The 24,487-nt window shown below is 41.4% G+C and overlaps 1 protein-coding gene across 1 annotated transcript; it reads right to left on the bottom strand.

Annotated features, from left to right (window-relative positions):
* Window positions 1-3,191: 3,191 nt before the first annotated feature.
* On the bottom strand, window positions 3,192-23,981 carry LOC148014960 (calmodulin-binding receptor-like cytoplasmic kinase 2). The gene is made up of 7 exons (XM_087665627.1): window positions 23,770-23,981; window positions 22,895-23,132; window positions 22,594-22,808; window positions 22,317-22,485; window positions 22,149-22,238; window positions 3,756-4,054; window positions 3,192-3,661 (listed from the first exon to the last, which is right to left on the bottom strand). The coding sequence occupies exons 2-7, from the start codon at window positions 23,103-23,105 to the stop codon at window positions 3,437-3,439; spliced, it is 1,209 nt and encodes a 402-aa protein (XP_087521753.1). The 5' UTR covers window positions 23,106-23,132; window positions 23,770-23,981; the 3' UTR covers window positions 3,192-3,436.
* Between the last annotated feature and the right edge of the window lie 506 nt (window positions 23,982-24,487).

The raw sequence follows: 24,487 nt of genomic DNA, 5'->3' as shown, positions 1-24,487 counted from the left end.
TTGAGAAGAGTGGTTTATATGCTCAAATGAATTAGAAGATATAGATATACCCAATGAAGGATATCTACTTTGAGAGCCCCCTCTTTTGAATTTTACACATAGAAAATCATCTGGATCCTACACACTAAAAGGAGAAATAGGAGAGGATTTTAATTCATACAACTCAAGAGGGTTGTATAAACCTAACATTGGGCTTGACTAAGATGAAGAAGATGGGTCACTAGTTGTCCCAAATGTTGTATGTCCTCCATGATCGAAGAGGTGGCCAGCCTTACCAACTGATCTAGATGGTATATCAAAGCTAGTAGGAGGGGTGTAAGCTCGATCGACTATACGTAATGTGCAAGTACTCTTTAAATTGGTCTTCTATCATAAGACTAAAATCTAGATTAGGAGAAAACAAAGAAGGTGAAGATGAAGATGGGGTGTTGTCTTCCTTGTCGAGTCCATAATGCCTCAGGGCCTCTAGTGATGGAGAAACTTAATAAGACAACATGATTCAATTGCAAGTTGTTTGTGTGCCTCTACGCAAAACTCCACAATATCCACATGATACTCTTTACAAAAGAATCGACTTTGATACCATGTAAAATTGCTAGGGTTTACATCAAGGAATCATAGTGTATGACCATGATATAAATACAAAGACACAAACAGTGACGTGTAAAACTCAAACCCTAAACACAAAATGCAAAACTCAAAATGCAAAAACACAAACACAAACAGAGAGAGCTCTGAAGTGAATGAATCAATGTAGTAAATGAATGTAAGAGTGTACAGAATGGTCAAGGGCAGAGTAGTAGAGCGTCGGAGTATGATGTCCATTGGAGACAAATCTTGAGTATTGTAACTACCAATCAGACATGAGAGAGTGATGAATAACAAAGGGCAACAAGTTGTTCACCAAAACACAATATTCAAAGGCTAAAATCTCATAAATGCAATAATCTACCACTAGAGAAGGCTAAAAATTGATCACCCGAGGCAAAGAACTGTTATACAATAATAGGAGAGGTGTTTGCTGATGTAGGTGGCTTGTGGGATAGCAAAAATGCAGGTATTGTAGCAGTTGCATGGTGGGAGAGATGGTAGGAGCACGTTTCCTAGCACCAAATGTTGAAAAAGCAGGCAGATCAGGTGTTATGATGATGTAGTAGATGGAGATCTCCAAATAGTAGGGCGATGGTTGAAAATAGGCCACCTAGGGATGTGGGATGGTGATGGGCTGCAGTTGATGACGACTGGACAACAGATGGTAGGTGGTTGATGGTTGAAATTTGCATGGTAGAGTGACACCTGCACAAAAGGATGGGCTAAATGGTGGGCAACCTGTCTATTTATAGATGTGGATGGACTCTCCTAAATTAGGGTTTACACAAAAACTCTCTTGAACTACTTTACATTTTAGGGTTTTTCATTAATTAAGGATGTTTTGGCCTATTGAAGAGGCTAGTCAACATGTAGTGTATTTTTTAGATCAACGCTCCTAAGGAAAAAATGATCTCAATCCTTCTCCATTTGGCCAATCAAGTATTTGTTTAAATATCTAGGGTCCTCTTCCTAATCCTCACATGTTTATTTGGGCTAGTGAATAAGAACTCTCTTTGGGAATTCGTAGAGGCTAGTATCCATATCTCATATCTAATGAACATATTCGTCACTTGTTCTTACACTACCCTTCAATAATAGACACAGTAAAGTGCAACTAGATAGTCTTATGCCTCACTACTTGGGGGAACGACTCAAATTGGAAAGAAGTGTGCTTCAACCAAATGATTTTCCTATTAGGAAAATGACCAAACTGGAATGCTTACCGCAATGGGTCTCCTATGATACATAGTGAAAAAGGGCTTTGGGATGTTCTATTAATGCAAATCAAATTTGCTAATGATTACATAAACACTATGGAAGGAAGAATGTGTCCACGTCAAAGTTAAAGTTGAATGAATGGAAGTCACTTTGGATTGAGGGATGGCATGGGAGCAATTGCATCTATGACCTACTTCAAGAGAGGAGGTAGATTACAAAAACTATCATCAAGACTTTCAAAGGCTGTCAGACCAATTGACTAAGTAAATATTGTCATAAGTCAACATGCCCTTACTCCGTGAGCATGTACATTGATCGTGGCCTCCCTCCAATGATTGCTCTCTCCCTTGCTAGTCTTTAACTTTGAGATCCCCAACAGTTCTTTTGTACTAGGGTAACTCAATTAAAAACCTCTTGATGTAAGTTCTACCGCTTATTAATATATCACGCCTTTTTTTGTCCTTTTTCGTGTATGATATCTTTCTTTCAACTCACACAATCACCTGGACAACCTTAAACTTTGGGCTGGCCAGCCTTTTCTAAAGCATGTGCAAGCGATCTCTAATAGGCTGTTTAAGCGTGCAGTGCATCGCAATTCAGCTCAAAGGACGTTGCATTAAGCAGCCCAACTTCAACCCAAAAATGACAACATTGCATACTCACATATCGAATTCATAGCTTTATCTCATCTACATTATAACCAATTCAGCTCATTAGGAGGAGAGCAAGACACAAAACTATGGTCCACATTTCATGAGCATTGTAACTGGTGCCTTTGAAGTTTGCAGGTGCCTGGTACTGCAGAAAACCCATCAAACGATTTTACTCCGGTTCAATTTTTGCTTTTATCACTTTAAGCTTTCCCAAGTGACCACAACATTGCAAAATTAACACTTGATTTTTCATAAATTAACGCCAACAACTGTTTAAAATCAAGTGCTGTATTTGTCCATTTCAGTTTTGTTTTTATCACACTAACTTTCCTAAGTGGATGCAACATTCTGAAATTAACATTTTCCTTCTCATCATTATTAACATCAGGCTGTTCAAAAATCAAATGCTATGTTTGTTAATAGATACATTATTTATCTTCCTGTAAGGTTTTCTTTTCACTAAAAGCTGGTATGAGTAACTTGTAGAGATACATTGTGGGCTGTCCTTGACACAATGTGCTAATGAAGTTGCACCAACACTTTTTTGGGGTGAAAAACAGGATGCCCAACACTACATGCCTTCCGGAAACAAAATCTGAAACTGAAGTAAAATATCAACCACCATATTTGCTGCTTTTTATTAAAGCAATTGATCATTGAATACCTTATCTACACCCCTGAAAGAAGACCAGAGCCATTTGGGAGATTACAATAAGCAAGGCAATAGTAGAAGCCCAAAGGATAATGTGATTGTATCAAACAAATTACAACACCAAGTATCCGGACAATCTCACTGTATCTGCAGCAAGCAGCTGTATATGCATGAAGGCAAAACTGTATTTGTATTCAGATGAAATATGCACAAGTGAATGGCTCACTCTGCTGCTTTCTATTGCCTGGATGGGAAAGAACTGCAATCTTCTATAATACAACAAATGGAATACACGTAGAGAAATGTCTTAGTGTTTGAAATATCATGATCCGTTCTGTTGTCCATGGGATAGGGTTTGATAATCTTTTCTAATACTCCATAAATACTCTCCTGCTTCCTTCATTGTTGGTCTATCATGCCTTGTAGGTGCAGAGCACTGGAATGCCAAGTCAAACATTTTCCCGACCACGGAACAGGTAGCTTCACTTTTCTCTAACCCCGGATCCAACATATCTATCACATTGCCATTGAGGTAATTGTTGTATGCCTGCATGCAATCAAGAAAACGACATGAAAACATTGAGCCTTCAACATTGAAAAGGGTTCATTATCAACAAAACAAACTAGATGTGTCAACTTACCCATCGCACTGTGATTCTTTCCTCAATACTTCTTGTTTGCTCTATCGGCCGTCTCCCTGTGAGGAGCTCCACTAATAGTATACCAAAAGCATAAACATCTGTTTTGGGTGTTAATTTGTAAGTTTTCAAATACTCAGGATCCAAATATCCAGCTGTTCCTTTGACCTGAGTTGACACATGCGTCACATCTGAATCAAGAGGACCCGCTCTTGAGAATCCAAAGTCAGCAACTTTAACCCTGAAGGTCTCAGTTAACAGTATATTTGATGCTTTTACATCTCTGTGAATTATGGGTTTGTCTGCAAATGCCCCCACAAAAAAGAACACACAATATAAAATGAGTAATGATTGACATTTCAAGAAAGCTCTCTAATTCTAATGAATCACTCTACTCACCCACAAAACATGGGACATTTTCCCAAGGCATGTTTCCAGCAAGCCCATTTTTCCCCCTCTACATTGGGACCAACGAATTTGTAATGCCTATTAAAATATCAGACTTGGCCTTCAAATACACCACTTGATAAGTGACAGCCACGGTGCTGTTAGCAGACATGTTGTACATTGTCTTCTTCTGTGTACATCTCCTGCTTGTGAGCCTCAATTTGAATCAGACTAAAACTTTGGGAGCTCTATCACTATCTCAGAGTTCATCTCCTGCTTGTGAGCCTCAGTTTGAATCAGACTAGGACTTTGGGAGCTCTATCACTATCTCAAAGTTCAATCCATCGTTCATTCATGTGTGTGTGCCCAATCATTTTCATTTCAAGCACATCAGGTGGAGATTAGAGTGCATTTGCACCAGTCCACTTGAGTGTGTTCAGACTAAAACACACTTATGATCAGTGGATGCATTTGTTACTTATGCGACATGGCAAAGGTCATCTTCTATATATTGCTGCCCAATCCATGCCTCCCTCTCAGTCAGATCATCACCTTTCCAGCCATCATCATTCTTCCACAACTTCCTCAGTCAGATCTTTTACCATCAATCCAGCACCCTCATCAAGGCACTTCAGCAGCAGCAGGGGCTGATTGTGTGCAGCCTTTGTATCAATGTTTTCAGATCACTATTTCTTCTATTCTTTTGCATTTTTTCATTGTTCTCTCTCTTCTCTTGAGCCTTTTCTATTGTGGCACTCTCATATGTGCATGAATTTTTCTTTAAACTTTATCAATATTGACAATTTTGAACACAAAAAACAATTTTATTGAATAAGGCAACCATTGTTATGTTTATTTTTGCACTCTTTCACATGGTATCACTGCCAAATTGAGAGACTGAGTATCAATCTACTGTAGCGCTTTCAACCTGATTTGCAGCAAAGACACCTTAGAGCCAGGTGACCTATCTATGAGAATGTGCAAAAGATTGGGAGCGTGAAAGAGAGAGCATGGACACTAATAGAAAGAAAGAACACATGAACATAAGAAATTCAAAATGAACGGCCAATGGAATTCATAACATGAAACATAAGATATGTAGTACAATACCGCAAACCCGTCTATGAGAATGCACATATGGATCAGAAATGTGAAAGAGAAAGCAAGAGCACTGATAGAAAGAATAGAACAAAAAGAAATCCGAATGAAAAATCTGGAATCCACAATATCTTGGATGCAAACCAAGTACATCTGAGATCCACTATATAACTGAGTTATCCATCACTAGTGCAGTGGAAGTGCAACCTCCGCCTTGAGTATCAGGCAATACTTGAACCCTCTATACTTTATTGGACTTGTATGAGCCCAAATCCAAAGATGGATCTAACTAAAATGTATTAACCTAAAGTGCATTGTTGAGGATGATCTGCCAAGTTACCCTCCTCCATCCATTTGCATTCATTCATAGGTGAAACAATCCTAGAATTGTTGGAAGAGAGGGGCGCAGCTAAGAGAGATGGAGGTCGAGCAGGAGTGAGCGTGAGTGTGACGGCTAGAGACAGAGTGAGCAGAGTGAAAGTAAGAGTCGATTAGAGTGTACAAACAATGTGTTGGTACACAAAGAATAAAATGTATTTATACTTGGGACACAACGCACATAAAGGGTGCATTCACATGTACAATGTGCATGTACTATACACGGAGGTTGCCGGGCCTTTATATCCCAACAACCTCCCACTTAAAAGGTCTGATATGAACCTCTAGCTAACCAACTTCCACTAGTCGAATGCAATGCTTGTGCTAAGCTTTGCTTAGACTTTTAGTGAGAACATCTGCAGGGTTATCTTGTTTTTAAATCTTGGTCAATGTGATTTGACCATCTTCCAAAATCTGTCGGATAAAGTGATATCACACATCTATATGCTTTGTGCGTGAATGATACATGGCATTCTTAGCCAAATACACAGCACTCTGGCTATCACATCCCAAAACTGCAGTACCCATAGGCATGCCGAGATCATCTGCAAGTCTACTCAACCATATAGCTTCCTTAGAAGCTTTAGTAGTTGATATGTATTCAGCTTTAGTGGTACTCAGTGCAACAATGTTCAGCAACCTAGAACACCAAGAAACAGCCCTACCAACAACTATAAAGACATACCCGTTGGTGGACCTACGAGTGTCCAAGTCACCTGCCATGTCCGCATCACAATAACCCTACAAACTAAGTGCACCCTGCCCATAGCAAATACTTTTTCTTTGTGTACCCTTAAGGTATCGAAGAATACACTTGACAGCCTCCCAATGTGTTTTGCCAGGATTCGACATAACCCTGCTAACAACTCCCACTGCATGAGCAATGTCTGGACGAGTAGCAACCATAGCATACATAAGAGAGCCACAAGCTGATGCATAAGGAACTCCCTTCATAGCATTTGCTTCCACGTCATCTTTCGGCATGTTGGCTTTGCTAAGCTTGAGATAAGGAGGTAAGGGTACCCCAAAAGGCTTAGCTTCAACCATGTTCTGTCTAGTACCTTTCCAATGTGCTTTTCTTGAGATAAAAACAGCAATTTCTGCATTCTATCTCTACGAATCCTCATGCCCAAAATATGCTCTACATTCCCCAAATCTTTCATGGAGAAAGCTGATTTCAGCTGATTTTTGAGAGTATCCAAGCTAGTCTTTCTTTTCCCAGCTAGTAACATATCATCCACATACAAAACAAGTATGATGGAGCTGCCATCTGTATCCTTTTTCATGTACAAGCAATGATCTACATGGCTGCGTATAAACCCATGAGATAGCATAAAAGTGTCAAACTTTTTGTACCACTGCCGTGGTGCTTGCTTCAGCCCATACAAGATGCGTTTTAGTTTACACACCATTTGCTCTTTTCCAGGAACTATAAAGCCCTCCAGCTGTTTCACGTAGATTTCCTCATCAATGTCACCATGCAAGAAAGTTGCTTTTGTATCCATTTGATACAGCTCTAAATCCAAAACAGCAGTAAGAGCAAAAAGCACACGTAAAGTGGTCATCTTCACAACAGGTGAGAAGACCTCTTGAAAGTCAATCCCTTCCTTTTGTGCATATCCTTTGGCAACTAGCCTTGCCTTGTACTTGGGTTTCCCATCAAATGTCTTTACTTTGTACACCCATTTGTTTGGAAGTGGCTTCCTTCCCTTGGGTAGTGACACAAGATCCCAAGTATCATTTGCATATAGAGATTTAATCTCTTCCTGCATAGCTAGCTCCCACTTACTGCTGAACTCACATGACTTGGCCTCTTTGTATGTAAGAGGCTCACCCTCATTTGTAAGCATCACATAATGCAAGGAGAGGTCAAACCTATGTGGTTGCCTTCTTACGCATGTAGACCTGCGTACCCAATGATCAACATTTTCAGGAATTGGGTCTACATCTGGAGGTATATTATTTTTAGCAATTATTGGCTGTTATAAGCCATTTTCAGCATGTTGTTCGTGCTGTACAACACCTTCATTTTCATTTCCAACACCTGCATTTTCATAATCAGTAAGCCTATCTTGCTGTCCATGACCTCCTTGTGCTTCTATTGGCTGTCCATCATCATCTGGCTCAAAAATAACCGGCTGGTCATCAGTTTCAGCTTGTGGTACAGCACAATGAGGTTCATTTTCTGCAGTAATAGGTGGCTGCAAACTCTGAAACTTCACCTTTTTCAGATCTTCATTAGATACTAAAGGGCCTTTCAGCAATTTCGCCTCATTAAACACAACATTACGGCTGCAAATAATTTTCTTGGACTAAGGTAACCACTCTCTGTAACCAAATTCACCCTCATCACCATAGCTATGAAAATGCCTTTGGTGGATTTTGGATCAAGTTTGTTCCTCAACTCATCCCTAACATGCACAAAAGCATCACAGCCAAATATGCGTAAATGGCCATATGAGGCCGATTTGCTAGACCAAACCTCCTCAAGGATGCCATTATTTAAGGACCTATTTGGAGAGCAGTTGCAAATGTGAACTGCGGTTTTGAGTGCCTCCCACCAAAATGCATGAGGAAGATTAGCAGTGGACAGCATGCACCGCACTCTTTCACATAAAGTCCTGTTATATCTTTCAGCCACCCCATTTGAAGAAGGGTTGTAAGGGGCTGTAAGCTCCCTCTTAATACCCTGCAAGTCACAAAAGGACTTGAATTCAGTCAATGTGAACTCACCCCCATTATCAGTTCTCAAGCATTTCAGCTTTCTACCTGTCTGAGTGGTTACAAATGCATGAAAAGTTTTAAAAACAGCAAACACTTCACTTTTCTTTTTCAGCAAATACACCCAAATCTTCTTGGAATAGTCATCAATAAAGGAGACAAAATATGTAGCACCACCCAACGATTTCACGGGCATACTACATACATTAGAATGCACTAAGTCCAAGACATTGGACTTACAAGAGATACCAGAGTAATAGGAAAATTTTTATTTGCATTACAAACTGTCACTCATTACAAAAATCAAGTTTAGAGCCTTTTCCATCAAACCTCTTCAAAGAGGTAAGGACATCAAGTCCTTTTTGGCTCATATGGCCTAATCTCTTATGCCATAACTCCAAGTACTGCAAATTTGAGCAACTGCAAGAAACTTGCCATTCAAAGCTTTACAGTGCAAGCAATACAAAGTGCCCTTCTTGGTTCCTTTTGCAATCAGTATGAAACCCTTTTTCACTTTCCACAAACCACCACCAAACAATGTGGTGTAACCATGTAAGTCAAGCTGACCAACAGATAGTAAACTCTTTTTAATACCAGGCACATATCTGACATCTTTCAACACAAGCTCTTGTCCATTGTCTAAAGACAAGTGTACATTGCCAATCCCATCAATGTTGCAAGCATGGTTATTTCCAAGATACACATTTCCATAACTACTTGCATTGAACATAGCAAAACACTCCAAGCAAGGAGTCACATGGAAAGAGACACCAGAGTCTACAATCCAAGTCTGAGTGACGCCATCATCAACTAACAAAAGTGCATCAATCACATCAGCCTTGGTAATTTGCATATCCTGCATGTGACATACAAGGACATCATAATCAACTCCACATAATACATCATCCTCTGTATCTGAAAGCTCTTCTATGACCACACTAGAGGCCACATTGGCCTTTTCTTTGCCTTTGGTTGTCTCCGATGCATCTAACTTTTCTTCCTTATTCTTTTTATCTCCTGCATTCTTCTCTCTCTTGTTCCTTCTTGTAATACCTGCAATCAGGTTTCTTGTGGCCCTTCCAACCACAGTGATAGCAAGTAATGTCAATGTTTTCCTTTCCTTTGCTCTTGCTCCTGTTTCTCTGCCTTGCATTTGCATTTTTTCTTTTCAGCCCTGTCTCTTACATTATAAGTTGAGTTGTTGCCTTCTCCACTAGACATACGTCTAATTTCTTCATTCAAGATGATGATAGAACCCCTCACCCCATCATATGAGAGATTAGGGTTATTGCTGAGTGAAACCACCAAGGTCTCCCAAGAGTCAGGCAGTTTCATGATCAAAAAGATCGCCCTCAACTTGTCATCAAAGTCCAAATTTGCATCTTTGAGCTGATTTAGAATCCCTGTAAATGCACTCAAGTGCTCAACTGCAAGCTTTGACTCATCCAGTCGCATATTCACCAACTTGCACATTAAATACACCTGATTAACAAGTGTGATGATCTCATAAGTAGTTTTCAGCTTCTCCCATATTGCATAACCTGTGTCTAAACCCTTAATGTCTGTCAGAATGTCATCAGTGACACCCATCTTTATGTAAGCCATAGCCTTTTTATTCACTCTGGCCCAATCTGCATCAAACATTAGTGAGGGTTTATCTTCCTGCAAAGCATCCTCACAATCCTTTAGGAACAAAATGCCCTGCATACGATCTTTCCAAAGGTCAAAGCCATGACCATCAAACCGTTTAATCTCCATCAAACTCTTGATGTCTGAACTAGAAGAAGTTGCAGCCATTTTATCATGAACACAAGAGTAAATGCACTAATCTGCGAAAGCACAAGCTGAACCAGCAAAATACACTGCTGTTCTTCCTCGAACAGAAATAAATCTCTACTGTTTGTACATGAACCAACCACCACACGGGCAAAAGATACAGAAATTTACCAAAATCTCCGCAAATCCCCGAAATTTGGAGTCCAAAATTGCATAAATGTCAATCAATCTGACCCAGCTGAGCAAAACTTTGCCAATAAATGAAAAGCCCCAAATCTCTTGGATCCAATGTCAAGAAATTTTGCTCAAAGGGGCAAAATTTTGACAAAATTGGCAAAATCTCCAATTTAATTTGGCAAAATCTCCAATTTAATTCCTCACAGATCTGTGATCTGTATTTTCGGCATGTGAACTCCCAAGGAGAGTAATTGAAGAGATTAAAGGGAAATTTTTTTTATTTTAGAGGGAGGGGAGGGGGGGGGGGGGGGGGGGGGGATCTATTGACCTTACCCCGTCACATCGCATCCGTGTATCCATTGTCTGCCCGCCGCTGGTATCACGCTGGATCTCGTTGACACGCAACGGCCTCCACGTTGGTCCTCACGTGCGCCTACAACCTGTGTCTTCTATCGCATGGTCTTGTTAGCCGATTAGTGAGTTCATGGTTGAGTCTGGACTTGTGGTTCACTAGGTTGGCATCATAGATTATTTAGGCATTTTATTTGCCATTGTTTATTGAGGTTTGGGCATTATTTGCAGCCAGTCGGCCAGCATTAAAGCTGACCGACCACTCATATTTTAGGCATTTATTTGGCCTATATATTGTCAAGCTCCCTCCTCCACATTCATTTTCATCACTTGACAGTTTCTGAGGAGAGGAAGCAGGTGCCAATGCCTCCACAATCGGTGACTCACATTGTATCTGTATTGTCTCATGTCTTGGTATAAGGATTCCATTTCTCGAGTATGCATCTGAGTTCTCATCTGTAGTGTTTTCTTTCTTTTTCTTTCTCTTTTGTCTTGTGTTTCAGCAGTTTATTACAGCTTATGTTTACGCTTCCATTGTTGCACCACTTTTGGCATGGTATCAGATTTCAGGATTTGTGTTTCTGTTGTGTTTTATTGCTGATTTCAGGACTGTTTTCCCTCTTCCTAATCAAGCAGCTGCTGCTCCAATCAGGCGACCAATTTTGCCTGCGTTTTTTGCTATAGTCAGTATTCGTACAGCCTGCGCATCCATTTCAGCCTGCGTTTTGATCTTTCAGCATCTCCTCCTGGCTGGGCGCTTACATTATTAGGCCGTTTTTTTTGTTTTTGACTGATTTTTTGACTTCTTACTACAGCTTTTGTCTTATTTTGATCAGATTTTGGGTTATACTATATGTGAACTCTTGTTTTTTGCAGTCTGTGCTCGTGGTTTGGCTGTGTTCCCCTCTCCAAATACCTTCTTTTCTCTACTTCTTTTCTCAATCCTCTATAGATGGATGCTCTATGCACATCCACTGATGCTACACTATATGCAGGTTCAAGTGAGGCTCTTGCAGCTTTAGAGAGGGGTTCGAAGACAAAGAAGTCGAAGGCCCAATGTTACCATTGTGGCAAGAAAGGTCATTTAAGGAAGGATTGCAAAGAGTTAGCGGCTTCCAAGAAGAAAAAGGAGCTGAAGACGACCACGGGATGTGGACTCCTCCGACGAGTCATTATCTGCCTTAGATTTCGATTCAGCTCCTCCGACCCCGATGAAGTCCCAAGCGTGGAAGGGATCTTCTTTTTCGGATCGTGGAAAGAACTTAGTGGCCCCTTCCTCAGCTGCTTTCTAGTGGTGGTGATGAGGTCATCCCTCACAACTCTCCAGTGCCAGTGGGGGAGTGAGAGGGGGTGGTGAGATGGGGCAATCGTGTCTCATCCATATTTCTATACAGATGCACAGGATCCAGAGAAGGACATCCCTGACGCATTGATCGAAGTCTGGCAAGTACAAATCCTAGAGCTAGGATTAACATCCAGGTTCATGATGGGCTGGTTACTTAACAGAGAGCGGATGGCTTTCGTCTGGAGCTCACATGAGGGGACACTTTGGCGGTCTGGCCAAAGAAGGGAAATCCATGGTCATTTCTACCCTGCGGCATTGGTGACAGGCTAGTCATATATGCTACATCAGAGGCATTGTTGACAAACATTGAGAGTTGCTATGATCCTCTCTATCTTCCGAAGCTAGTATGATCGACATCGATATCAGGTTCTCTCCGAGGCACCTTGGTGGTGGCTTGCGCACCCACTACTTGGGTATCCATGGTTCTACTCTGGTGGACATTGTTGTTTGTACTATGATGTGACATTATCATTGTATATTGTATGTATCAGATCACTCATGATTTGAGAGAGGATATTAGCCGATTAGTCAGTTCCTGGTTGAGTCTGGACTTGTGGTTCAGTAGGCTGGCATCATAGATTATTTAGGCATTTTATTTGCCATTGTTTATTGAGATTTAGGCACTATTTGCAGCCAGTCGGCCGACCAGTCATATTTTAGGCATTTATTTGGCCTATATATTGTCAGGCTCTCTCCTTCACATTCATTTTCATCACTTGACAGTTTCTGGGGAGAGGGAGCAGGTGCCAGTGTCTCCACAGTTGGTGACTCACATTGTATCTGTATTGTCTCATGTCTTGGTATATGGATTCCATTTCCCGAGCATACATCTGAGTTCTCATCTATATTGTGTTATTTCTTTTCCTTTCTCTTTTGTCTTGTGTTTCAACAGTTTATTACAACTTATGTTTACGCTTCCATTGCTGCACCACTTCTGATAGGTCCCCCCGTTGACCTGCCGCTAGTTGCCGGCTGGTCTTCTACACGACACCCGCGATGGCCTTCTGCACAACACTTCTTCCTGCGACCGTAGCCCGTTAGTTGCAACCGTGTCGCTGGTCCTGCCATGTCACACCTAACTTGATGTCGTCGCCTTATCCTGCTGCTACACGCCTGCTAGTCACCTCGAGGAGTGTTCTGCTCGTCTTCTGCTCAACTACTCGGCTACTGGTCTTCTTCACGGGAAGCGTGCACAAAAGTCAACTCTGATACCAGTTGTTGGAAGAGAGGGGGCTATGAGAGGGGCACAGTTCAAAGAGATGGAGGTCGAGCAAGAGTGAGAGTGAGTGTGACGGTTGAAGAGAGTGTAAGTAGAGTGAAAGTACGAGTCGATTAGAGTGTACCAACAATGTGTTGGTACACAAAGAATAAAATGTATTTATACTTAGGGCACATAAAGGGTGCGTTCACATGTACAATGTGCATGTACTATACACGGAGGTTACCGTGCCTTTATATCCCAACAAGAATTTCACCAAGTAGAACATGAAAACTTTACCTCTTAACTTCATGAATCACTTGCCTTGAAACCTCCACTAGGTTCTAGGCCTTTGTCCCTCTGGACGACAAAGATCCTTGAAACTTTCACATTGTTGCCAAAAATGATACATTGGCTGCATTTCCCTCATGATCAGCCCTATATGAAGCATATGATCAGTATTAATACCACAAGCCCCAACCACACCAAGGTTAGCAAATGCATCATCAAACATGCCACTTTGTGCCCCATCCATCGTGTTGTGAACATTACTATACATGGGATTTTTCATTCCATTTGCCAACCCCGCATACCTTGGGCCTTGCATTCCATGCATTGCTTGCTACATACCATAAGGATTTGTCCCATACATCCCCATATGTAGTCCTTGACAAACCATTGCAATAGATCCACCACCAAGGTATTATGGATACCACATATTAGCATGCATCCCTTGCTGTCCAAAAGTCACTCGATCGGCACTACCAAGGTGGCCTTGCATTTGCGGTAGTTGCCCCATTGGCATCATTTGCTTTTGGTCATTATCAACATTGTGGCTGTGGTAGCTCTTCTCCTGAAACCTCATGCTGTCCTAGAGCTTTAGAAGATGACTTCTTCTTCTTGCCTTTGTTATCCTTAGAAGGAGCATTCAAGAAATGCAAAAATCAAAGATTCTTTGCCAATTGTGCAAAGAGATCAACTATTGTGCTAAACCGAGCCTTAAATTGGTCATCATCCTCTTCTTCTTTTTGTTGGTCATCAGCATTTAGAGGCCTTGAGGGACCCGCTTCTTGGTCAAAATCCACATTTTCAACATGCTGCCCATCCTGCATGCCCATTCCAAGATTAGGGATTGCATTTCACCAATGCTTTGTGAATCTTTAGACTGTGACAACCCATTTTCACTAAGTATGATGATATGCTTGCTGAAAAACACTCAGCTGATCACAAATTCAGCAATGAGCAAATCCCCCAACCTGCATACAAGTGCCTCGGGCCCATCTATGTCAAGATTGTGGTACAGAAGGAAGGAGTCTCGCTTGAAGCTTTCTTGCTTGCACAATGGGGGAAGACACACAAGGGTGGAGGCTGAAAACAGTTTTCCTCTTCTTAGTTGTGTAAGCCAAAAGAACTCAAGTACAAAGAAATAGAAGAACCCTCTATATGGGTCTCAAACCAAACTCAACTAACTAAGGTGGCATACTAACTGAGCCACGAACTAGAGTAGATAAGGATAGCTATCATGTAGCTATTATTCATGGGCGGTGTACCAACCGCGTCTGCAACTGACAAGTCGGTGACATAAATACACAACGGTCACCCTGGCGTATCACGAGTGGAGCTCGATATCTCAACACTCCCCCTCGAGCTCAATCCCAATTCCTGCACACCAAGCAGGTCTCTGAACTTACGCAGCTTCTCTGCGCCCAATGCCTTCGTGAATATGAAAGCTACCTGATCTTCTGTGCTGACATAAACTAGATCAATAAGACCTAGTAAAACCCTCTCTCGCACATAGTGATAATGCACCTCAATGTACTTTGTTCTAGCATGATAGACTGGGTTATTTGCCAAGTGTATACTACTCATGTTGTCACAATAAATAACAACTGGTCCATCTGTAGACTGATGCATATCATAAAGTAGCTTATGCAACCAAGCTACCTCACATGCAGCCATTGCTGCACCCCTGTACTCGGCCTTTGTGCTCGACAAGGCAACTGTAGACTGTTTCTTGCTGCTCCAAGTGACTGCAGCACTCCCAAAAGAGAACACATATCCACTAGTAGATCGTCTATCAGAAATACTACCAGCCCAATCAGCATCAGTGTATCCATGCAGCTGTATCTGAACCCCAGTCTCATAAAATAGTCCATACTGCAATGTGGACTTCACATACCTGAGTATGTGTCTAGCCGCATCCAAATGCGGTTTCCTTGGAGCCTGCATAAACTGACTTACCAATCCAACAGCATAGCTCAAATCTGGCTTGGTAATAGTCATATAAATCAAACTTCCTACTATGCGTCTGTACATAGTAGGGTCTTCCAGAAGCTCACCTGCATCTGTGCTCAGCTTCACATTCTGCTCCAAAGGAACTGAAATAGGCTTACAGCCTGTCATCCCATATTTGGACAGCATGTCCAATCCATACTGCCTCTGCAAGAGCTGTATCCCACTTGGTGATCTAATCACCTCAATGCCCAAGAAATAACGCAGCTCTCCCAAATCCTTCATCTCAAACTTCTGCTTCAATAGCATTTTCACATGAAGGATATCTTCATCACTGTCACCTGTCATAATCAAATCATCAACATAAATGACAAGTAGCATAATACCTTTCTCTGTTTTTCTCACATAAAATGAGAAATCTGCCTTGGAAATCTGAAAGCCAATAGTGACAAGATACTGTCCTATCTTGTCAGACCATGCTCTAGGTGCTTGCTTCAAGCCATACAAGGCTTTCTTCAACCTGCAAACAAACTCAGGATGAACAACATGCATATAGCCTGGTGGCTGCTCCATATAGACCTCTTCTTGCAAATCACCATGCAAGAAGGCATTCTTTACATCCATCTGATGTAAAGACCATCCCTTTGATGCAGCCATAGCAATGACTGCTCTAACGGTTGCCATCCTTGCAACCGGACTGAATGTTTCTTCATAGTCAATGCCATATGTTTGTGCATACCCCTTGACTACTAATCTTGCCTTGTATCTGTTCACAGAACCATCTGCATTGTGCTTCACCTTATAAACCCACTTACAGCCAATTGCATTCTTATCTTTAGGCAAAGGTACTAACTCCCATGTAGCATTTGCTTCCAAGGCATCCATTTCTTCATCCATGGCTTTCTCCCATTTTTCTTTTCCCATGGCTTCCTCAAAAGAAGTGGGTTCTGGTTCTTGTATCACTTTGACCATATATGCATAGTGAATGGCTGTAAATCCATCATATTTCAGCCTATCCACAGGATACCTAATTGTCCTAGACCTGCGCAAAGTAGGTTCACTCCCAGGTGCTCTCAAAACATCCCTGGTCTTCCTTACTCCAAGTGTAACAATAGAAGGAATACCCAACTCATCATCAATGCTCTGTTCTGAGCCACTGGATTCACCATCCACATAAGAGTGACCTGCATTCACATCAAACATGGGCTGATCAACCTTCTCTTTTCCTTTTCGTGATACCTGCATACCACTATCTGCATTGCTTTGAGAAGATTCTCCTGATCTCAATCTGCCTGTCCATGGCGAAGAATGTGAACCACTGCTAGAGGACGCTCCAGGTTCACTAATATTTTGTGACTGCTGCTGTGAATTCTGTGCAGCATTACCATTTTGTGCATCTACATTATCAATCACATTTACTGGTTTATACCAGCTACTCATCTCATCAAAAACATCCCTCCTCACTGTAAACTTACGAGTAGAAAGGTTATAGCATCTATACCCTTTTTGCTGCAGAGAGTAACCAATAAAGATACACTTCTCAGCTTTTGGATCCAACTTGGATCTCAACTCATCTGGCACATGTACATAGGCAATGCAACCAAAAATTTTCAAATGAGAAATATCTGGTTTCCTACCAGTATACCTCTCCTCTGGAGTCATTCCATGTATTGCTACAGTGGGAGTCCTGTTCATTATGTAGACTGCTGTAGCAACTGCTTCAGCCCAATAAAAATCTGGCAAGTCTTTTTCATTGAGCATGGCACGAGATACCTCTCCAATATGCCTGTTTTTCCTTTCTGCAATTCCATTTTGTTGTGGGGTATGACTGCATGAATATTGCTGCTTTATGCCATACTCCTGCAAGAACCTTGCAAACTCATTTGAGAGGTACTCTCCCCCTCCATCTGACCTTAGGCATTTTATCTGCAGGCCTGTTTCTTTTTCAACCATCACTTTAAGAGTTTTGAAATGCCCAAAAACTTCACTTTTCTTTTTTCATAAAATACACCCAAACTTTTCTGCTATAGTCATCAATAAAACTGACAAAATAATGACAGCCTCCAAGAGATGCAGCTTTAGTTGTCCACACATCAGAGTGGATTAATTCCAATGGCTTCTTACTCTCTTGAACATGTCTAGGAAATGGTTTCCTTGCCTGTTTTCCAAATTGACAGGCTTCACATACCTTATGCATTTCTGCAACCTTGAATTTCGGCAAACCTGCAACAATATTTTGGGCTTGCATTGATTTAAGTCGCTGTACATTAACATAACCAATGCGTTTATGCCAGATATCAATATCTGCAACTACACCGGTCCCATGTGCAAACATTGCTGCACTCAATTCAGACATGTCTACATCCAATGTAAACATTCTGCCCTTCTTCTTTTCTTTTGCTATCAAGCGACCTTTATTTTTCATATCCTCAACAAAGCATCCATGAGGATTAAATCTGACCTGCAAGCCCTGTTCAACCATTTGACCAACAGAAACCAGATTCTTGGTGATATTCGGGACATGAAATACATCGGACAGGTATTTCTTTTTCCCATCCTGCATAGACAAGGGAATTTTTCCAATCTGCACAATAGGATGTGCAATATCATCACCAGTCTCCACAAATCCTGGTTTTTCCATTTTCCTTGCATCCTCCATCCATTCTGCATGACCTGTCATGTGGTTTGATGCACCTGAGTCAACATACCATACATCATTGCTTTCTTCTGCATTTGTCACAGAGTTGTTCATGTGCTGCACCATAAACAGATGCTCATTTCTGTCATCACCCTGTCTACTAAAGGATGCATAATTTCCTTGTTGCAGTTTTCCATTCATGATGTCATTCTGCTTTTTATAGCAGTCTTTAGCCATATGACCCATTTTACCACAATAGTAGCATTCAACATTACTGTTTGCATTTTGGCCTCTTTGCCATCCACCACGACCTCTTTGGCTCCCCCTGCCTCTAGAGTTACCACGTCCTCCTCCATAGGACTAGTTTTCTTGAGTTTGCTGCATATTCTGATTTCTACCACGGCCTCCATATCGGCCTCCTCTACCTCTGCCTCTACCTCTTCCAGCATTTGAGTAGAAGACAGCTTCTTTTGAAGTTCCTCCTGAAGAAGATGCACCACCATTTCTTTGCTCAGAAATTAGAAGAGCAATCAGCTCCTCAAAATCAGGAAATCTTTCACGAACTGAAATGGATGTCCGAAACTGTGCATAATCCTTTCCTAGACCATTCAAGGTCACAGAAACTAAATCATCATCTTCCACTGGTGACCCAATGGAAGCAAGTGCATCTGCAATCTTCTTCACCTTCATGTGGTAGTCGTTGATGCTCATATTTTCTCTTTGCACATTGTGCAACTCTTGCTTGAGCTGCATTTTCCTGGCTTGCGTATTTGTGCTATACATTTTTTACAAAGTATTCCATGCCTCCTTTGGCGTACTTGCATCCTGAATATGCACAATCATAGAGTCTGAAATGCTGATAGACAGCCAATACATAACTTTCCTGGCTCTCTCATGCCATGCTTTAAATGCCTGCATTTGCTGTTGATTGGGAACATCAAGAAGAACTGGTTCTTCTTCATTTCCTGCAACAAATTCCCAATATCCTTTTCCCATAAGGAAATTCGTCATTCTAAACTTCCATGCTTGGAAGTTGTTCTTGTCAAGCTTTTCAGTGACAATCTGTGAAAAAAAATCAGATGCCATTACAGAAGACTGCAAAAAATTCTGTCACTGCAAAAACCACAGCTTCACCCTCACAAGGAAAAATCTACAAAACTGGCGAAAGTGGTATTTGACCACACAGTCACTTCCTAGTGACGATTTTGCATCAACAGGCAACAGGGATGATTCTGTAACTCCCAATGTCTCTGCGCATAAGCATACGATGCAATTTCTACAGTAACTTTTCACCGACCTGTAGAACAGTGGCTGCACAGCATAAAACTGGGCTTTTTCCTGAGTGCGTGCAGAAAACTTCCGCCTCCAAAACAGGCCCCGAAATGGCCTCAAATCAAAAAAACAAGGTCACCAAGGGCTAAAGCCATTTCCCGCAGCATATACTGCCCTTTTGCTTCACCGCGAAGAGCGTCTCAACCTAAGACAACGCGCTCCTGCACTTTCCGGCTGTGCTATCTGCAAAGATCTGCTCCCAAAACAGAAAATGAAAGCAACACTGCTCCTCTTACTAGAACACCGCGAGCTTGGCTTGCTTTCTTGAGCTCCTTACCACGAACAAGGCTCTGATACCATGTCAAGATTGTGGGAGAGAAGGAAGGAGTCTCGCTTGAAGCTTTCTTGCTTGCACAATGGGGGAAGACACACAAGGGTGGAGGCTGAAAACAGTTTTCTTCTTCTTAGTTGTGTAAGCCAAAAGAACTCAAGTACAAAGAAATAGAAGAACCCTCTATATGGGTCTCAAACCAAACTCAACTACCTAAGGTGGCATACTAACTGAGCCACGAACTAGAGTAGATAATGATAGCTATCATGTAGCTATTATTCATGGGCGGTGTACCAACCGCGTCTGCAACTGACAAGTCGGTGACATAAATACACAACGGTCACCCTGGCGTATCACGAGTGGAGCTCGATATCTCAACAATCTACTCAAGGGAGTTAATGTATCCTAGCCATCCATGAAACCACCCCGACAATGAGATTTGACAAGGGTGGAGAGTTTTGTTTCCCAATGAATTAGCTCGGTCCTATGTGGATCGAGGGATTCATCAAGAGTTGACTAACACTAACACTCGTCAAGAGAATGGCATCTTCAAGCGGAAAAACAAGAGAGTGATCAAGATGGCTTGGACTATGATAGAGCATTAGTAGATACCTCAATGTCTTTGGGCCGAAGTAGTGGCCACTGCAACCCATATCCTAAATTGGTCACCCTCATCTATCATTGTTGGTATGACTCCTTTTGATATGCATGTTGGACATAAGTTCGAACCAACTTCCAAAAGACAGGTGTCCATTGGCTACAGCTCTCCGTTACAAAGTATAGGATTTAAGATCCCATCTCACACGATGACTATATGAGCGGAAATGTGCAGTTCCTTGAGTTTCCAACTGCAGAGGGAGGTGAGAAACACCCTATTCTTGGAGATCCATGTGATAGTTATGGGCCACATTCAAACAATATTTGCTCTTGCCAGCCATAAGAGATGGCCAACTTACCAATTGGATGTCAAGTCTCCGTTCTTGAATGGTGACTTAATTGTAAGCCTTCAATAATTCGTAGCATTCCAACTGCAATACACACAACACATAGCAAAATCAAACAACAAAAGGATACGCTTTCATGATTAGTAGCAAGAGGCTCAAAATCTAGACTTCAATCCCATGTAAAGAAATCAATGAGCCATGCCAGAAAAAAAAAATAACGGAGAAAAAAGACTTATTGGGCAAGTACCCACATTTACAAAGAGAAAATGAGCAAAACGAAATTTGATTGATTGAACAAGGATAAGGAATCACTTCGTAGGTCCAACTAGACCAAAACATGGATATAAGACTAACATATGACATGAGGAAACTTATTCCTTTCTTTCCTTGTTAGGCTCACCTTATTATGTAAGGAAGAGATCAATCTTTTGATACCAAACTTGTGAAGATTGTTTGAGAACATAGTGTCTGATAAAGTCTTCAAGTAAGATTTTCCTTATGTCTGACTACAAATCCCTCTGGTTGCTCCATGCATCTCTCTTCCTTTAAATCACTATTAAGAAAATCACTTCTCACATCCATTTGGTAAACCTCCAAATCAAACTCAATAGTAGAAACTAGCAAGACCTTAATACTAGTAATATGAACAACATGTGAGAAAGAGCCAAGAAAACACCAGAACTTGATCGCAATTGGGATCCTCCTCCTCCCACCTGATGAGGAGGAGGGTTCACTTGAGTGTTCAAGGGAAAAGAGCACCTACCCATATAGGTGCTCCTACCCATGATGCACCTCTGTGGGGCTTGGACCCACAACCTCTAAGCACAAGCTTTATCACTAGGCTATCACTTTGAGGACAAAGAACTTATACCCTTGCTTGATGAGATTTATGATTAACCACCCTCTCCAACATATTAAGGGCTTCACCAATAAGCACTTAATCCAAAGTTTGAATTTCGTAAACAATATTCGTGTACTAAGCAAGTCTTTGCATGTCCAGCACTGCTTGAACAATATGTTAGGTGATTGGGTAGTTTGCCAGTCATTATGCACATTGTATACAGCAGCCTAGGACTCTGATAAATAGAATTCAGGATCCTTTAAAAACCTGCTGCTTTGAATCTTGGGGAGTAAATCTAATTTCAGGTTGATGACAAAGCTGAAGTTCAATGCTTTGCATACTCATTGCCATAAATTTACAAACAACCACCCTATACATTTTCTGTGTCACAGGTTGATTAAGCCTTAAAAGACTAGAAAGTAATAATTCCAACTTCGATGTTGTGTACAGCAACCTAGGACTCTGATAAATAGAGCTCAGGATCCTTCAAAAAATCCTGCTGCTTTGAAGCTTGGGGAGCAAATCTAATTTCAGCTCGATGACAGAGCTAAAGTTTGATGCTTTGCATGCTCATTGCTGTACATTTACAGACAACCCTAACATTTTCTGCATCACTGATTGATATAATTCCAACTTCAATGTACATTCAACATTTGTATGCCTCTAGTCCGATCTCAATCAGTCTCTTTCAGATAGTGACAAGCTACCTGCATACAAGTGGAGGTACGTGAGAGCATGAGCGACATCAATCGCGATATCAAGTCGCTTTAACATGTCCAGAACCACGCCAAATTCACCTGCCATTGCAATATCCAAAAATATAAATACAAAAGCAAAGCTAATGAGAATGTGCGAAACTTATTCTGAACACTCACAATCAAGATGTTGTCGTAGATTGCCATTTGGAACATACTCTTCCACCAAGATCAGTTCATGGACCTCTTCTAGAAATCCAAGTAGCTTCACAAGATTGAAATGCTCTACGGAAGCCAGCATATTGACCTCACTTTGGAACTGTGCTGTCAACCGTGCCTCAAATGCATCCTGTCAATTGTACATCAATGCTTCAATGTCCAGCAAGATTCTCCAACAGGATACAATTCACCCATATTACTATTTGTTCTGCGTGAAAACTCTTTCCAACAGTCTTACCTTTCTTGCTCGTTTGATGGCTACCTCAGTACCATCCCTGAGTTTTCCTCTGTAGACAATACCAAAACCACCTTGTCCGATTTTAAAAGATGGAGAGAAATTTGAAGTTGCCTTATTAAGTTCGGCCATTGTAAAGACTGTAGCTCTTCCATCTGCTGTAGAAGAGTGAATTGATGAAAGATCTGACTGGATATCTGCAGAACATCGGGAAAACTCTAACAACCAGCCAGGGAAGAAGGGTTAACTAATGATAATAACCAACACCCATAAAGTGGTGATGATGATGCAATTATTTACTCACGTCCACTGTCAGCGTCTTGAGCAGCATCCCTTTTCTTGACATCAAAGCACGGGAAAGCACTCGAAAGACATGAAAAGAATCGCCCAGATGCACCAAACTGTTTTTCCTTCATTTGTCGGTTGTCCTGATTGCCTAAATCTCTACTCATAACAGTATTGTGTGGAAAGACAGGCGAGAAAAGAGTCCCAACTCGGAATTTCCCTTGTAACATTCCGCATCTGGGGATGCTACAGGCTGTCTGGTCGAAAGGGAAAACCAAAAAACAAAACCAGACGAACACACAGAAATTTGCATATAACGTTAGTAAAATGGCAGTGATCGGCATGAATTAAATGAGAAATTGTGCACAATCTGCGCAAGCCAAATTGCTCTCTGATGAAAGAAGCTAAAGAATCTAACAAACTGAATGCGTAACTGTGCACAATCTGAGCCAAATTTCCGTCTGACGGAAGAAGCTACAGAATCTAAACACTTTCTTAAAAATTTACAGGAAGGCGTAAATGTGTTTCGACGGAGCACAATCTGCGTAGGCCAAACCCTAAAAGCGTCTGATTGAGTAAGATGAAGCTTATTCCTGCACCAAACCTAACAATTTGATGTTGAAGGACTTGGAAAATATGAGAGGACAGAGATTCCTGCCAAAATGGATGCATAAATGTGCACAATCTGCGTAGGTCAAACCCTAAAAGCGTCTGATTGAGTAAGATGAAGCTTATTCCGGCACCAAACCTAACAATTTGATGTTGAAGGACTTGGAAAATATAAGAGGAGAGAGATTCCTGCCAAAATGGATGCATAAATGTGCACAATCTGCAAGAATCCATATCCCAAGGAATCGAAATTGAGCAGAAGACAAAGATGGCTGTGGCACTAACCTCGGGAATTGATGGAGCTCTTCGATTGATGACAGCCGAGGAAGTCAGGAGATCCTGCAGAGCGCGCGCGAACGGAGACACCGACACGCATACAGAGAGACAGAATGAAGGAAAGGTGTAGCAGGAGGAGGAGGGCGTCGAAACAGTCAAACCAGGCGCCCGGCAGTCACAGGTCAACGTGTCAGCCACTCGTATTTGTTTTGAGTGGGGGTTCGACGTCACCGTTCGAGTTTTGAGTCTATTGATAACTTCGAGCCGATTTGATATAATAAAACATTTGGTCAATCGTGATTTACATCTGTTTTCAACCGAAGGTAAAAGGTGTCGCTCCCTTAATAAATCACTATCACATTTCTGGGCTGGGCAACTTCGCGTTAATAGCCAAGACACATGCCCATCAATTAACATTGACTTGCCCAAGTTAACTCGAACTACAAAACAGCCCATGTTGCCCATAAACTTGATTTGACGTAATTAATTTCATTTCCTAAGGAAATGAACCTTGCTCTGGTGAATGGAGTAGCTTCAAAAATAGTTGAACACTCTCTTAACCGGCACAAGTACTATTGACGTTATCGTGCTACTATACAGGCACAGTGTCAAAAACTCTGGAGTGCATCATTATTTGACTTTCTTATTGATGTAGAGAGTCAATGTGCTCAGAGTCATTAGTGCTAGTGTCCATGGCATAGATAATCCAAAAATACTAGATTTTTGG

This window comes from Lygodium microphyllum, chromosome 24 (genome assembly GCF_053477565.2).
Source record: "Lygodium microphyllum isolate KBCC chromosome 24, Lygodium_microphyllum_v1.1.10, whole genome shotgun sequence".
Lineage (NCBI taxonomy): Eukaryota > Viridiplantae > Streptophyta > Polypodiopsida > Schizaeales > Lygodiaceae > Lygodium > Lygodium microphyllum.
This window is presented reverse-complemented; position numbering and strand designations above follow the sequence as displayed.

Coding starts and splice junctions, on each gene's coding strand:
- LOC148014960 (XM_087665627.1), bottom strand. CDS start 23,105: ATGTTACAAGGGAAATTCCGAGTTGGGACTCTTTTCTCGCCTGTCTTT. Junction 22,809..22,894: donor TCAAGACGCTGACAGTGGAC/GTGAGTAAATAA, acceptor GCTGGTTGTTAG/AGTTTTCCCGATGTTCTGCA. Junction 3,662..3,755: donor AAAGAATCACAGTGCGATGG/GTAAGTTGACAC, acceptor GATTGCATGCAG/GCATACAACAATTACCTCAA.